Source organism: Candida parapsilosis, contig 005504, assembly GCF_000182765.1.
Source record: "Candida parapsilosis strain CDC317 annotated contig 005504".
In the NCBI taxonomy this organism is placed as follows: domain Eukaryota; kingdom Fungi; phylum Ascomycota; class Pichiomycetes; order Serinales; family Debaryomycetaceae; genus Lodderomyces; species Lodderomyces parapsilosis.
This window is the reverse complement of record NW_023503277.1, coordinates 272,580-289,075: the sequence shown is the minus strand read 5'-3', so window position 1 is coordinate 289,075 and position 16,496 is coordinate 272,580. Positions and strand designations below refer to the sequence as shown.

At 39.6% G+C, this 16,496-nt stretch overlaps 6 protein-coding genes across 6 annotated transcripts; 3 read left to right on the top strand and 3 right to left on the bottom strand. All coding sequences in view use genetic code 12, as the record gives it.

The window, feature by feature from the left end:
- Positions 1–310: 310 nt before the first annotated feature.
- On the bottom strand, positions 311–3,730 carry FLO8 (Flo8p; the record flags this gene model as incomplete). The annotated part of the gene is made up of 1 exon (XM_036806891.1): positions 311–3,730. One exon carries the CDS (start codon positions 3,728–3,730, stop codon positions 311–313), a length of 3,420 nt encoding a protein of 1,139 aa, XP_036662873.1.
- A 982-nt stretch (positions 3,731–4,712) lies between these two features.
- ARR3 (Arr3p) lies at positions 4,713–6,044 on the bottom strand (the record flags this gene model as incomplete). The annotated part of the gene is made up of 1 exon (XM_036806880.1): positions 4,713–6,044. One exon carries the CDS (start codon positions 6,042–6,044, stop codon positions 4,713–4,715), a length of 1,332 nt encoding a protein of 443 aa, XP_036662872.1.
- A 390-nt stretch (positions 6,045–6,434) lies between these two features.
- CPAR2_601040 (uncharacterized protein) lies at positions 6,435–8,966 on the top strand (the record flags this gene model as incomplete). Its single annotated transcript, XM_036812677.1, has 1 exon — positions 6,435–8,966. One exon carries the CDS (start codon positions 6,435–6,437, stop codon positions 8,964–8,966), a length of 2,532 nt encoding a protein of 843 aa, XP_036662871.1.
- A 282-nt stretch (positions 8,967–9,248) lies between these two features.
- On the top strand, positions 9,249–12,377 carry CPAR2_601010 (uncharacterized protein; the record flags this gene model as incomplete). The annotated part of the gene is made up of 1 exon (XM_036812666.1): positions 9,249–12,377. One exon carries the CDS (start codon positions 9,249–9,251, stop codon positions 12,375–12,377), a length of 3,129 nt encoding a protein of 1,042 aa, XP_036662870.1.
- A 71-nt stretch (positions 12,378–12,448) lies between these two features.
- CPAR2_601000 (aspartate/glutamate transporter) lies at positions 12,449–14,053 on the bottom strand (the record flags this gene model as incomplete). Its single annotated transcript, XM_036812655.1, has 1 exon — positions 12,449–14,053. The coding sequence occupies one exon, from the start codon at positions 14,051–14,053 to the stop codon at positions 12,449–12,451; it is 1,605 nt and encodes a 534-aa protein (XP_036662869.1).
- Positions 14,054–15,399: 1,346 nt separating this feature from the next.
- On the top strand, positions 15,400–16,278 carry CPAR2_600990 (uncharacterized protein; the record flags this gene model as incomplete). Its single annotated transcript, XM_036812644.1, has 1 exon — positions 15,400–16,278. The coding sequence occupies one exon, from the start codon at positions 15,400–15,402 to the stop codon at positions 16,276–16,278; it is 879 nt and encodes a 292-aa protein (XP_036662868.1).
- Between the last annotated feature and the right edge of the window lie 218 nt (positions 16,279–16,496).

Here is a 16,496-nt window from a genome sequence, read left to right as displayed (position 1 = left end):
TGCTGTTTAATAGTAATACAGAAATGTTAACATTAATAAGTATATGAAAAATTGTAATTAAAACTCACCTTGAATAAAGGTCAATGATGAAGTGAAAATTTAGCATCGATTAAAATGAAAGTAATAAATCAGGGTGGGATGGTGTATACCCCTCGACGATGAATGTCACAAATGTTCAAATGTCAAAACGAAATTTTGTAAAGTCAAAAAACTCACATGAGTTACTCAGATTACACGAATTTGGAAAACAAGTTCCAACAGCAATAAGCATCTTTCAAGTAGTCCCGTGTTGTCTCTCTTTTTCTCTCTCCTAGTCGCCATTTTCAATAGCATCCACATTCCAATTAAATCCAAGATCATCGTTCAACCCCAGATCAACAACATGTTCATCACCCCACAACTGGTTTATATCAAATTCAATATTATCAAACGCACCCGAATTGAGTCCGGATCCAACAGCTCCGCCAAACAAATCAGTATTGATGCTAGCAGTGCCGTCATTGGCGTCATTGCCACCATCACCACCATCACCACCAGATCCAGTGGCAGCAGTGGCTCCACTAGCAATAGCATTGCCCGTGTTGTTGCCGTTGCCACCACCACCAAGACCATTGTTCGTTGAACCATGAGGAGCATTATGGATATGCGTATCCGATAACAAATCCACATTGAAGAAATTGTGCCCCGTTGCATTTGACGAAGATGATGCACCACCTAAATGGTCATCAGCAAATGAAGAATGTGTTGGTGCTGCAGACGCAACAAAAGCTTCGTTGAAGTCATCAAAGTCATTCTTTAGGATGGGTTCTCCAGTACCTGGATTGGAATTGGCATTGTTGTTATCAGTATTAGTCTTATTTGCAGTAGTGCCAGCGGTGGAAGCAGTAGTAGAGCTGACAGTGGGTTTCTCTTCTGGTTTCGCGCCTCCCCTTGTTGCTTTTTTTCTTGCTGGACCTCCGATGTTACTAGCTTGAGCTTGTGATTTGGACTCGCCAGTTGAGTTCTGTGCCGTGGTTGCTCTCTGTTTATTACGAGGCGATTCAGCAACAGTATTCATCTTCCGCTTCTTTTTATTGTCAATTACCGGTTCACTAACTGGAGTAAGTGGAGTAAACTCCTTTCTTCCGATATTTGGCGTATAAGAACCACGTCTTTGAAGTTGTGGCTGGTTTTGTGACAAAGTGGATGGACCCTGTTGTTGCTGCTGCTGCTGCTGTTGTTGTTGTTGTTGTTGTGATGATGAAATTGGTTGTTGTTTGCTATCAACACCAGTATTTGATGGTGTGCTCGCTTGTGTTGACGCAACACTCTGTTTCCTACTTCTCCTACCACTAGGTTCCTTTTTGGGTTTCTTATTCCCCATTGCTGGTGACGGTTTGTTATTAATCAATGGGGAACTGTTTGTCGTTGCTGGTGATGGTTTTTGATTGAATTGAGGTGGAGGTGCGCTAAACATGGCTGGTGTTGTATGCAGTGATTGCGATTGAGTGCCTTGGGATGATGATTGATTATTTGCTGCGTTGTTATCCTGCTGCTGCTGTTGTTGTTGTTGTTGTTGTTGTTGTTGTTGTTGTTGCAAAGAGGGCGATGCGTTCGATGCCAACAAATTGGTGTCGGATCCACTGTTTCGTGCAATTTCTAATCTCTTTTTGTTTTGCTTCTCCAATAACATAAGCTGGTTTTGATAATCTTGTAATGCATTGCTGTTTCTTCCATTAGGGGCATTAACTCCTGGTGGTTGTGCTTTGGCGTTGGCTAGTTTCCCATTCGAGCCAGCTCCTTTTCCTCGAGGACCTGCTTGACCACGTGCTCCTTGATTGAGATTCTGTCCCTGGGGTGCCGGTGCATTGTTTGTGTTGGGGGCAGTGCCATTGACCTGGCCCGGACCTGGACCTGGACCTGGACCCGAACCTGGACCCGGACCTGGTGGTATAAACTGATTGGTTCGTGGCCCACTAGCAAATGGTGTCCCCTGGCCACGTGAGCCTGGTGGTTGTTGCCAAGGACCAGCAGGTGAGTTTTGCGCAGATGGACCATTATTATTACCAGCGTTCATTGGGTGGGGTGGTTGTTGCTGCTGCGCTTGTTGACGCAAAGTATTCATCTGATTTTGTGCTTGTTGTTGTAACGAGTTCTTCAACTGTTGTTGGGTTTGAGGTTGTTGATTCATCTGTTGTTGCATAAACATTTCCTGCTGAAAGCTCATATTCATGGGGCTACCCCCACCCGTCATGTTTGCATTTTGCAACGCTTGTTGTTGTTGTTGCAGCGGGTCTTGGCGCAAATCACCTCCCATATTCATTGAAATTTGTCTTTGAGCTGCTGCCGCTGCTGACGCAGCTTGCTGTTTCATTAGCATCATCATCCTTTGTTGATCGATGGAAAGATTGTTGCCAAATTGGGGATTGGCTGTATTTGGAAATTGCTGCTGCTGTTGATGTGGTGGTGGTGCACCTTGCGAAGAAGGGCCTTGCTGCAATTGTTGGGGCTGTTGTTGCGCTGAAAATTGTTGGTTGCCAGGAAACATAGGTTGTTGGGCAGCAGAAGCAGGGCCAGGGCCAACACCAGGGTTCATATTTGGGAAATTTGCTGATGTTGCTGATGGTGGTTGAGATCCACTTTGTTGCACTCTGTTAGCGCCTCCTGTACCTGTCGGACCAGCTGCTGGACCACCAAGTCCAGTTGGTTGTTGTGGATTATTGCCCTGGCGATGAGATTGTTGTGGATTGGGAAAGGGGGTATTTGGACCACTCTGTTGCTGGCCGGTTCGCGGCTGGGGGCGGGAGTTACCTTGCTGCGATTGTGCCTGTGCTTGTGCTTGTGCTTGCGCTCTAGCTTGTGCCTGTGCCTGTGCTTGAAGTTGCGCTTGTGCCTGCATTTGCGCTTGAGCATGTGTTTGTGACTCAGATTGAGCTTGTTGTGGTGGTAAAGGACCTTGCTGTTGAAACTGCGAAGGTGCACCACCTCGTTGTGTTTGCCGGGCTAGTTGTGCTTGATGAGCTTGTTGCGCTTGTTGTGCAAGGTGTGCTTGTTGTGCTTGTTGTGCTTGCATTGCTTGTAACGCTTGTTGTTGTTGGAAACTAGACATGGATGCCGGGACGGCCATTGCCAATTCCTGTTGCTGTTGTCTTTGTTTCAACAATTGCAACTGATAATACTTCAATGCTAAGTTTGACTTACCACCATTTTGATCTTGAGCAGCTGTTGATGACGATGGAGAAGAAGAGGATGCTGCTGCTGCTGCAGTTGCATTAGAACCACCAAGCCCACCTCCATTCTTGGCTTGAAATATATCCCAAAACATTTGCCACCATTCAAATAGAAAGCTTTGTGGAGAATCCATTGCCAAGTTCATCTTTGGTAAATCATGGTCCTTATAAAACTTCATCTGCAGTGGTGATTGCAGTGGTTGCCTATTTTGCGAATTATTATTACTGTTATTACTGGCTGCTGTTGCTACTGCATCAGTTCCAGGACTCAGATGTTGCGTTTGAGAAGTTCCTGGTGGTGAAACAACTGATGGTATTTCCGCTTCATTGACAAATATTTTGGCTGTTTGTGGTAGCTTACTCTTGACTAAAAAGTCATAAATGTAAGCATTGAGTAACTGATTAGCATTTTTGGCGTGAGAGTCTGAGACACTGATAGATGAAACATCATTCAAAGGTTTGTTTAGGGGAGTACTTCGGCTGTTGTTTGTGGCAGACTGTTTGCCATTTGAGTTGTTCATTTTCTAAGAACAATGAAGAGGGGTGCGTGCAGTCCTTTTGTTTGCTGGAGTGGTAATGGTGTGTGTGTGTGTGTGTGTGTGTGTGTGTATGCCCCAGTAATAGTCAACTTCGAGTGTATGGTTGCGTCGATGACAGTGTAAATCTTGTGGAATGATAATTATTGGTGAGATTAAATAAATAACAAAATCTTTAGTCCAATCTTAAGCGTGTGTGTTGCAATAATAAGTTCTGCTGTACCGATAGTGATGAAAGTGTGTTGTTGTGGTTGTACTAGTAGTATGTGAGAAGTCTGCGGGTTGATCGGTGTGTTTTATGTTATGCAATGGTTTTGTTGATGTTGATTATGTTGATGATGTTGATGATGAAGGAAAAAAACAAAGAAAAAAAAAGGGTTTCCTACAAAAAAAAGGGATCGAAAGTTGATGGATGAATGAATGGATGATACAACTTTTGAAAGTGGTGGAAAAAGTAACTTTTCCTATTTCCAAAAGCAAGAGGGAGAGCATATAGATGATTGAGCGTAGTACATATATATCGGAACTTATAGTGTTAGTTCAGTGTAAAAGCTACAAGATCTCTTGATATTCTTTTTTAAACATGGGATTAGAATGAGAAAGATTCCGTTTTAGTGTGTGTATTATGTATGGGTTGTTTTTCTTTAATGCATTTGTGTATTATGTATGTGTGTGTGGAGGTGTGGGTAGGTATGCGTGTCTATGCGCACAAAATGTCACGTTCTTTTATTTTTTCACGCTTTGTGGAAAAACTGTGTCCAAAAGAATTGTAATAAGCAATCCCCAGCATTATAACATGAAGATCACGCTGTCTCAATTTACTCACAATTCGTATAGTATCGAGTAGCTTAATTTAATGCTTCGTATGTTGTTGTTTTTAGCACATTTCAACCAATTCTGCCTAAAAAGTTCTCTCAGATATCCATTTGAGCCATGTACATTTCGATCAATCGTAGCTTTTCTCCTATTAAGTATCACCCCAGACAAGTTTGACTCTGAAATATCTAGCCACAAATGTCAACAATAATAGGATTGGTACTTCCAATAATGGTCCATAAACAGCAGCAATAGCTTGTTTACTTCCTTCGCCATACAATGCTATGGCAATTGCTAAACTCAATTCAAAATTATTGGACGCTGATGTGAAAGCTTGAGTTACCGTTGATGAGTAACTGGCATTACATTGTAATCTCCCTTTCGAGTGTTGTTCTAGCTGATGAGGGGTCAATTTTTCTTCGCAACCGCATTTGACAAGAAGTTTAGTTGATTCATCAAATTCGGGTTCCTCTACAACCATTGTTGTGTTAACAATTTCCGTGGTCGACTTTTCATAATCCAGAACAATTTTGTTATAATTGATGTAGTTTGAATACCATCTGACCCCAAAGAATGTTGCAAACCACATAATCACAAAATAAAGACAAAGTGGTATGAAACATTTGAGACTTTCACCAATTTCATGTAAAAATGAATCACCTTTGGATATGAATATGACCATTATTGTATAAAGTAGCCCAATCAATGCCCATGGACTGATCCAAGGCAACACCTTTGTATTAAATCTCTCCTTACCAACTGTCAATAATGCAAGAATGCGAATTAAAATCCCTGATGCCAATGGAATCCCCAAAAATACCCCAATATTCTTCAACACCAACACGAACAAGTCACCCATATCCAAATCCGTAGCAAATTCAATTGATTCATTAGTCATCACGTAACAAAACAAAACTTGATATGGGGCATATAATACAATTTGCAATACACTATTGATTATGACCAATATTGCACAAAGATCGTTTGACCCCATTGCCAACTGATTCCAAATAAGTACCATGGCAATACATCTGGCCATACCAATCATAATAATCCCAGTACGATACTCCTTTTCATTAAATAATGTAGCCCACGCTAATCCAAACATAAGAAAAGGTCCCACAATCCAATTCAAAATCAATGACACAACAATCTCACGCCAATGTTTGGACACAAAGTGCAGTGCCCTTTTGTTGTTGCTGTTGTTGTTGATTCCGGTTGCAAATGTGTAAACTTGTTCGTATTCAATCTTGCACAATGGTGGAATCATCATTACAACAAGACCAATAGTTAGTGGTACTGAAACCGAGGTTAGCTTGTTATTATCAGTGTTGTTGAATATTGACTGTGCGTGGGGTGCATACACTGATATGATTATACCAATAACAATTGCTAGTACGATTAGGATAGGAAGTAGTTTATCCAAAAGTGACATCTGTTTAAATACTTGCGTGAGATCACGCTTGAGGGAGGTAGTAGCCATATTAGAAAGTAAACAACCCTACGGATATTACTAATCTGACCCTATGATTGTGGGTCTGATGAATCTGGACCTCTTGCAAAACTTTTCACTTGATAAGCTGGTGACGTATTTACTTGACACAAAAAAAACCAACTGAAGTTGAGACAAGCCTTTGGTTCTGGGAGTAGCTCGATTATTATCCAATATTGACAAAAGTGTTGGCTTTGGGACCACACACTGGAGACGGTATGAGCAAATGTTGTTAGCTTAAATAAACCGCGTACAGATGTCTTCTGTGTGGGAGTCAAATTGGTAGCTCAAATTTCGTAGTCGATTAATCAAATCAAATCAAATCAAATCAATCACTCCATTTGTGCAGCCACCATCCCACTCAGTCTAACCTGAGACATCATGAATTCATCATTTCTGTCGCTGAATGGCTCCTCAATTACATACACCATAGATGAGATACCCACATTGGTTTATGCTCCTGAGCGACCGAATAGTAACAACCTGAATCAGTCATCATCCACGACGGCCTCAACTGCAACACAACTTACTACTACTACTACTACTACTTCACCCATATATGAAGAAAACACATTCATCAACTGGAGTCAAGAAACACAGAATATACTGCACAACAAAGCCAATTTGTCAAAGAAATGGATTACACTTGTTCTACTGGCGTTAGTGTTGGGATATACTGCAGCTGCAATAAATTTGATTTCAATCTCATTGAATGATTTGAAAAAGGGGATATGTTTAAGCGACTTGGATGCTTGGAGTATTTTCAACCCATATCTGACATGTCCCGCTGATGAATGGTATAATTGGTCACGATTGTTGGCTGGATCAAATGCAATTTGGAGCAAAATCGTCATCAACTTCCCCATCTACCTTGTCTTTGCTGTTTTGTTTGCCATGAGTGCCAGCTACCTCACAATCAATCGAGAACATCTAATACGTCAATCAGGTATACCGGAGATTAAATTGCTCATATCAGGTTTTAATTTAAATGTTAGCAAATATTTGGGCCTACATACGTTGTTGTACAAGATTGTCGGATTGATATTGGTTGTAAGCTCGGGATTGTGGCTCGGTAAAGAGGGTCCATTGGTGCATGTATCTTGTTGTGTGTTTAACATCATTTATGAGTTTTTCATTCAGGGTAAATTTGGAACTAAGCCTAATGAAGCAATACGAAGAGAAATTTTGAGTGCTGCAACAGCAACTGGAATTTCCGTTGCATTCAACTCTCCAATTGGTGGTGTGTTGTTTGTGTTGGAAAGTATGCCAAGCTACTTCAGTCCTACAAAGATTATGTGGAATTCATTTGTTGCCGCCACTATAGCAATTATCGGTTTAACTGGATTTAGTGCATTTACTGATGGCAGTAATTTTGTTGAGCAAGACTTGTTTCAGGTAAACTTTGGAAATTTTAGTTGGTTATTCTTGGAGGTGATTCCATTTCTCATTTTAGGAGCTTTAGGTGGGATGTATGGATACTACTTTACAAAAGTTAATCAAATTTTCCAACAAAAATCATTACGTCAAAGAGTGCAATCGACACTAGTGCAAGTCACCAAAGTTGATGTGAAATGGGGTCCTTATTTGGAAGTCTTGTCTATAGTTGTTCTCACCACAATTTTGAACTTCCCGTTGGAAATTTCTAAATTGCCATTGAGTTCATATTTAATTTTGTTATTCAAGGAATGTCTGAAAGAGGCCAGTGATGAAACTAATGCTGAGGATTTTCTTTGTGGGTCGTCAAATGGAATCACCCTGTTGAAATTGCTCTACATTCTTGTTCAAGGGTTCGGGCTCACTGCTTATACATTTGGTGTTGATTTGCCTGGAGGAGTGTTGATGCCTTCGTTGGTGTTGGGCGCTACATCTGGAAGGCTTTTGGGGATAGTGAGTCAGGCATTGCAATCAAATTTCAACTGGGAATCATTGGCTACTTGTACCGAAAAATCATGCGTGGTTTCACCATCTTCGTATGCAGTTATTGGTGCTGCATCATTTATGACTGGCATAACCAAATTGACAATGTGTGTTGTTGTTATAATGTTTGAAATGACTGGTGCTGTATCTTATGTGTTACCAATCATGTGCGGTGTTGTCACGTCCAAATTTGTCAACGACTGGCTCACACCGTCGAATATTTATGATACATGGCTTCAAAACAATTTCAATAAACCTGGGTTGCCGGGTAACGCAACTTTGGGTATGATCAATGAAGGTAAAGGAACGGGTATTGTATCATTTTCAAACTTGACATCAACAATCAAGTCAAAACTTCCTGATGTCACAGTACGTGCATTGATGGTACCATTGGAGCAAACCAAATGTCTTTGCTTAGTTAGCGAAGATGGGCCTTACACTGCTAGTTCATTGTGGGAGTTTATCAACGATGACACGCACGAAGGGTATCCTTTGATTGTCAATTACTCCAATCCAATATATATTGGTTACGTCACCAAGTCCGAACTTGTTGATAAGTTGCAAAACGTCATTCGCAAAGATTCATTAGAGCCAATATCATTTCAAATTTACAATTTACCTAGAACTGCTTTATCTATGCAACTACACTATGAACGCAAGTACAATTGTACTTCTTTGGGTCTTTCGATTGAAACATCTCCATTGTATACTAATGAGTTATCACCAGCAATCTTAATTTTGGAAGAATTCGAAAAATTGTATTTAAATCACCTTGTTATTTTAAGCACAAATAATATAGAGAATCAGATTATGGTGGGTTTTATTGATCGTTTTATTTTGGCAAATGCCATTAATGACAAGTTTGGAAAATTGGCTAATGAATTGGCTGATTTTGAAGCTATTAATGAGTACGATTTGGAGACTGCTATTGGTAATGATGAGGATGAAATGATGAAGTTACGATACAATAGAAAGAGTATAGAGTTGATTACTTGAGTAAATGGGTGGAGTTGGTGATCGGAGGTTGAGTTCAATTGCATTGATGTATTGGTCCTTGTAGGTTAATCTGATATGCTATGGTGATTACATGATGATTATGTAATACGCGTATAAGCCGCACAAAAAATCAAAAAAATCAAAAAATCAAAACAAAACAAAAACAACCACAAACCACAATCAAACAAGAAACACAAGTGCTTTACACATTACACATTCTTACACCTAATCAATCCCAGCTGTTCTATTCAAAACGTGTCGCTGCTACAGACTTATTAAACAATGGCAAGAAGCATTCTCAAAGATAATACCGCGCCACTACCGAGTACATCTCGTCGAGTATCATTTGCACCTGAAGTGACATTACATCAGATTGAAGTAAGAAACCCCAACAAACGAAGGAAAACAGATGGCGGAGCCAGTGGGTATGCATCATTCTCATCAGAATCTGATTTTGAAATTGTTCATTATCTGTCACAGCAAGAGCTAATGAAGGAGGATGAGGACGAGGTGAATAACAATGACCACTTGATGAACTTGTCTCCAATTGGAATCCGCGCTAAAGATATTGACGATGTGGAGTTTGAAGATAGCCCGGATGATGGAAGTAAGCCATTGACTGATAGTTCAGACGAAGAGATTAAGGAACAGAAAGAGAGACCAGTACTGTCTTTTGCTAACAAGCGGGCGAAAGTGGTTAGGAGCCTCGATGATGGAAATGTGGGGACAGAGGTCAGTATGGAATTAACTGGCAGGGGTAATGGAATTGCCAAAGTTAGTGATACAGGTACTCCGTTAGTTTACGCTTCAGATGAAGACGCCGACTATTCAAGCAATGACGAGGAAGAAGTACCAAATTCGATCAACACCGATGATCGAAATCATCAAGAAGAGGAAGAAATGCAACTAACAGGGAGAATTGAAAAAGTACGTGAGGAACGGTTGGTTCGCTCTATCGATGAACCTGAAGATATGCAATTGACAGTACCAATATCAACCGCCACATCTCGACGATACCAACAGCCTGCGCCTGACTCGGATGATGCTTATGAAGGTGAGGATGATACTATAAATTTGGCAGCATCGATGTTGAAAGTGGATGCTTTACGTAGTAGGAATCAAGCTGGTAAAGGTGCTGAAGATGAACAAGATGATGGGCACAGACTGGGCACAGATCGTGATGAGAAGGTTGATAATGGAGTCAATGACAGTTCAAACATGGAATTGACTGAGAGAATAAGCCGAGTTGCTGTGCCTCAAATACCAATTGTGAAACCAAACCTTGAAGCATTGCCAGATGTTGATGATGACGAAGATGATGAAGATGAAGATCGTGGAGTGAAAGATGCAGACAACATGAAGGCACCATTGAGTGCCATGGAGAAACTGGGCCCCATTGATATGGAAATCACTGAACCGGTCAGCAATGAAACGGCGCATAACAAGCAAAGTAAACAAATTGGAGCGTCCAGTGTTTCCGAAAGTCAAGAAATGGACCTCAGTGAACCCATAAACAAACTGACTATTGAGTCACTACGTGGCAAAAACAATGAGCAGGCACTGCATCTACAGGATATGGAATTGACACAACCAGTGAAGAGCGTAGTGAACAAGGATCAACAGGCATCAATTGAACATGGCCCCGAACATGGAACTAATGATAATGGCTCATTGCCAAAACTGGCTGATTTCACTGAAGTCATCACACAAGGGGAGCATTTGGTCAGCATGGATCTTACTCAACGACAAATAATGACTAATTCGCAACAAACTATGGAGCTTACACAGAATAAGACTGTAATATCACGATACGATGACGGAAAACTGGCCAAACAAGCAATTACTTCCACAGATTCGAAAAAGTCAATATCGAACGATGCAAAAAATGAAAAGAGCGAAACGGCAACACCACTAGCTACTGTTTCTCAGAACTGGCCATCACAAGAAATCAACACTCACGAGAAGGATCCTGATCCCATTAGTAATGCGCCAAATGAAGTGATTGAGGATAGGTTTGCAAATTACAAGCCGGTTTCATTGTCTACGTTCCTTCAGGATATTCACATGAAGTTTGATACCGATATTGGTACTCTAGCTGCTTCACTGATTGGAACAGATTCAAATGAGTCAACACTTCATCAACAACCATCGATTTATGAGTTGATTCTGGCTATTCCTTTTAAGGAAGGGAATGCTCTAAACGATTTTATTGTTCAGGAATTACAAAATTACATTCGGGATGGTGAGCAGCTATTTCAGGATTTCAGTAAACAAATCGGGGATGACAATCTTGCCATTATGAAGGAATTTTACACAACCAATGATGCTAAAGATCGTGAAATTATGATTATATGTTTGAACAATGTACGATATTTGTCCAAATTGGAAAGCAGGTCAACTTGGTTCAAATGGAGATCGACATTGACTCAGCATGTCATTGATGAAATGGATAATCAGATTGAGTTGTTGAAACAGTGCCAAAAAGATTTGGAGGATTATCTACAAAGATTGGACGAACAATGGGTTAAAGCCGGTGAATACAAGAGTGAGGTAATGAACAAATTGTACCGATTGCGAACTGCAAAGAAAACCATGGGTAACTTATCTCAAGAGCAAGTTGATGATATGCGCAATGCATTTAATCAACTGAAATCTCAATTGAAAGATCTTGCAGAGAAGATAGATCAAGCAAGGTACAAGTTGGCTCATTTGGATCAATCATTAGTTGAACTGCGTAACCAGAAACGAGATTTGTTGAATCAAGCAAAGGATATTGACTTTGAATTGGAGAAACGCAAAAGTTACACCAAGAATGAGAAGATTGAAATCAAAAAAAGGTATGACCAATTGACCAGTTTAACACATTTGAAGTATATACGTACTGAAGATGTTTCCAGCATGGTGTTTCTATACTATGGTATGATTAATGTTAAATTTGACTTTGATAAAGGTACATTTGAAATTGGCGAAATACACTCAAATGAGTTCAAGTTTAAGCTGTTGATTAACTACGTTTATCATTTTCCTGTATCAGTAACAAATGACGGAAAGGGAAGTACACTTTATCAATGGCAGAGATTTAAATCGTATTGGGCAAAGTTGATCCAACTAGATAGCATAATGGATTTCATCAAGTTCCAGTGGCCCATTGAATTGATTCCAAATGAAGAGACAGGTGGTGTAATAAAGTTTCAATTTGATTATTTTGATTTTGATAGCCGGAGGCGATTTATTGTTGATGCATCACTTGCAGTTGCGTCATTGCTCCATTTTGAATCAAGTATTATCTTTAGTATCAAACCAGCTAGAAATTTCATTCTAAGCGAAAAAGAGATTAAAAAAACACTAACGAAACTTGGCAAGAGTATTGATTTACCTAAATGTGGTTACAATTTCATTTCCGATGCATAGGATAGAAGTCAGTACATACGTTTTGAATAAAGTTTAGAGTAACGAAAAGCCTTTTCTTTCTGTATTTTCTTTCAATGCGTTGCTCCAAGAAATATCGTAGCTCCAAGACATACAATCATTACCCCAACTCCCCATATAGCCAACACCAAACCACCATACTTGCAAAATTTTTCCAACTTGGTCAATTCCACTTGCCCTTGTTCGATTGGTTTAATTAACAAATATCCAAATAATCCAGGTAGAATAAATGATATTGACGTTGAACCTGTGCTTCCCACAAACGCCAACACTTTAGCTAATGAAGTGACTGATATCGCAACAAGATAACTTCCCACAACAATCACCGAAGTTATAATGTAAAACTTTTTAGACGTTAATGGAACCACTATTGGGTCATGGCCCTGAGTATCATGAGCACCTTCCATTGGAGTAGTGGATATGAATGACTCATCCACTATACTGCTATCATTTATAGATGAAAGACTCTCGATATCAGAAGTTAATGCTGTGTATGCGCCACTTTCAGTTCTATTGCCATTGATTGTCCTACTACCAATACTGCTGTTGGAAGTGCTGTTGCTGCGATTAATGTTGCTGTTGCTGCTGATATTGCTGATATTACTCGTCTTCTTTTTCACCTTAGACGTATCCACGCCATGAGTGATAAAGTGTATTACATGATTTATAGATCCTCGGCATGGATGGCATTGCAAGGGGAAAGATAAACTAACCATAATCACAATGCATAACCGACCAACCAAGGAACTGATAGATTCACGTGGGTACATTGAAATAATATTCGCATTGACATCATTACCAAATGTCAAGTACCCTAAAATTCCCACCACTAGGTAACTAACCAATGCAGTGGAAATGGCGTTACGGATTATCAAATTCGATTGACGTGTTTGTGATCCATCTTTGGCGTCAGGTTTTAATTCATTTATAATGGCAAACATGTTTTGATGGCATGTGTAAGCAAACACAAACATTGGGAAAGAACTCAATGTCAGACTCCAGCTCTTTGGTCCTATCCAATCCACATTCTTGCTCCCTGCTGGCACGGGAATAATCAGTCGAGAAAACAAATGAGCCCCATTTTCACCACCACTGCCACCACTCTGTTTATGTATCAGTAAGGCAATATACTTTTCAATCACTAAGCAAATTAAGTATCCCACGGAAAACAATGCCACAAAGCTGGTATATTTCAAACTGTTTAATTTCTTTAAATACGACAAAGGAGCAACAATGAATGCCATAAACAAGCTAATCCAAAAATTTCGATGCATCAATATAGGATGTGCACCAGCAGCAGCATCGTTGCCTGCTATAGTCTCCACAATCTTGGGCATTAAATCGCCAATTACAACAAGATAAGATACACCAACACCAAAGCATTTTATCGATATTGCCGAATCAAACACAATTGAAAATTGAGGATACGTCAATTGAGCTAAACTAAAGTACGATACTGATCCTCTTTGACCGGTATACTTGGCAACTTTGTTTTGTAAATATAATCCAAATGATGAAGTAAAAGATGAACATATAATCAATATACACCCAAATAAAAGTCCATTTGTGCTTAGCCCATAGGGCATGGCAAGTATACCAGCACCAATGATTGTGTTTAGTAGATTGATCGTACCTGATTTAATAGTAGCTCTTCCCATTGTTGTATTGCTAGTTGTATTGTGTCTGTCTGTTCTCTGGATGTGTTTTTGTTGAGCGAGAGAAATTCAATAAAACAGTACGTCAAGCTTGATAGTGTGTCGAGGTTGTGCTATATCCTTGCCATGTAAGATATCTGTTCCCAAAGTATGATGTATTGCGCTGATAATGTTATCAATGGTTTGTGTGGTGATCAAATGTTTTTTGGTGGACCAAAAAAAAAAAAAATAAGCAAAAAGGGGAATAATAAACGTGAATGGATAAAACTACTAATCACCGTTCAAAACCTGATGGTGTCAAGAAACTTCGATGATGCACAACGTAGAGAGGTAAAAATACAGCTTATTGATACGTCATTAATGTATGGACTTTATTGATGAATCTCTGAGGATCAATTTATTCGTCAAGATGACACCATATCACCCTAAGTGAAAAGAACCACACTCAACAACGAATCACGACGTTAGATTTTTGTTCACGGAATTGAGCATGTGTCTCACGTAGAGCCATATGATGCTCAACAAAATCCCCCTTTTCGCATCCGGCCATTTTTTGTTTATCGAAAGCCGGCATGATTTCAGTCTGGACCAGAGCACAACATAACACTTTTGATTTGGAGGTTATTAAGATCAAATCAAGTTACGTTTTTGAAGGAGCTTTTTAAGAAAATTTTGTATTATCATCTAAGAGAAGCGTATGTCACAAAAGGATAGCAAGAATGCTAGTGGCTCAGTGGGCTTTACGAATAATAGTTATTCGTCCATGGGTGACTTTGTGAAGAAACTCCCCATCAGGGTGTTGAAATGGATCACTCACGATACTAGGTGAGGATTTTATTATTGCAAATCGGCCGATTCTGTGTTTGAGCATTACAGAGTGACGGTCCTCCTCAATATGGTAGAGCCCATTTGAATGAGTATGCTCGATCAGTACACAAAAGCCCAGATTTGGAAATACGATTTGATTATCACAATGTCTCTTTCCGTTCGGTGCCTTGTGGAATAGGCATGACCATAGGGATGGAAGCTGTACAAAGTAATGCACACTTCGCTTTATGCTATTCAATATTTTGAATTTCGAAAGTGGGGTAGGAGGTCAACTAATTTTGGTTGCAGTAGGTTTTTTGTCTGAAGCATAACAGAATTACTTTTTCTTTTGCATATCAGAACTTAATACCAATATGCTCTAACATAGCAATTTTTGTGCAAACCAAAACCTACGTTCTCAGTATCAAACTCCAATCACAATCAAGCTGCTTCTTTTTTCATGTTTTCAAAATGTATAAATACCACACACATTCACGAAAACACCATTTCTTCCTTGTTCTTTTGGTTACTCCAATTCAAAAATGTTTAATCGTGCGGTATCGGAAGACGACTCATGTCTTTGGTCACAAACATTATCATCAAAAGAGCCAAACATTATCAAGTTTGATACATCCAAGTGGAGGAAACTTTCAAAAAATCAAGGTGATTCAGTTGGCTTTTTATTTGACATCGGTGCTGGAGATTATGATGTGACGATTCCAGGTCACACTGGTGTTAGAAATTACCTGGTTGAGGATGTTGGGAACAATGCAGCTGAACAGGGACGACAAAATGACAGATTACAACTTGTTGATTTGAAAGATGATGATGATAATGGATATGATACCATAGAGAATGAAATTTTTGGATTAGGTGACTTGGAGCGTGCAACGAATGAAGCAAACACGCCACATAATCATTTTGAGATGGCGACATCACCTACATTTGAACTTCCATTTGGAGTGGATAATGTATTTGAAAGTATAGAAGGACGCCAACAAGACAATGCTTTAGCTCATTACTCAGCTACATCATCTCAACGATTCATTGATTTGAAAAATCGACATGAAGTAAGCATTTTCACCCGTCAACGTTATGGTAATAACTACAACGGATTTGATGAGGATACATATCACCCCATTAAGAACAATCCAAAAGGAAGAAAACGGGAAGCTTGGAAAGAATCGTTCCAGGCTATTGGCAGCGTGTTTAAAAATAGATTAAAACAAAAACAATCAGTTACGAAGCTAGTTCCAAGATCAAGTGTGACTAATCAAGAGGAAATAGATGCAGAGACCCAATTATTGGTTGACCATTTTGCTGGAGTATGTACACCTGCTGAAGTTTTGGAAGGTGTTCAGTTGAGACTGAGTGTGCCGGTGATGTTGCTGAGATTGGGATTGATGGATGCAGGAGTGTGACATTTTACAAGTTGGTTTGCCAAGTTTATGTTGCTTTCAATCTGTATTATGTAGACATCGTCATACATACTATTTATATTATTAATGTTATAGACCCAACAATCCAATAGTTGAACCAAATACAAGAGAGTTTAACAAAACGATACAAAAAAATGGATCTTTGAATTATACAAACTAAGTAGTCTCAAAATCTCTAGCTAAATCAAAACACGATCGGA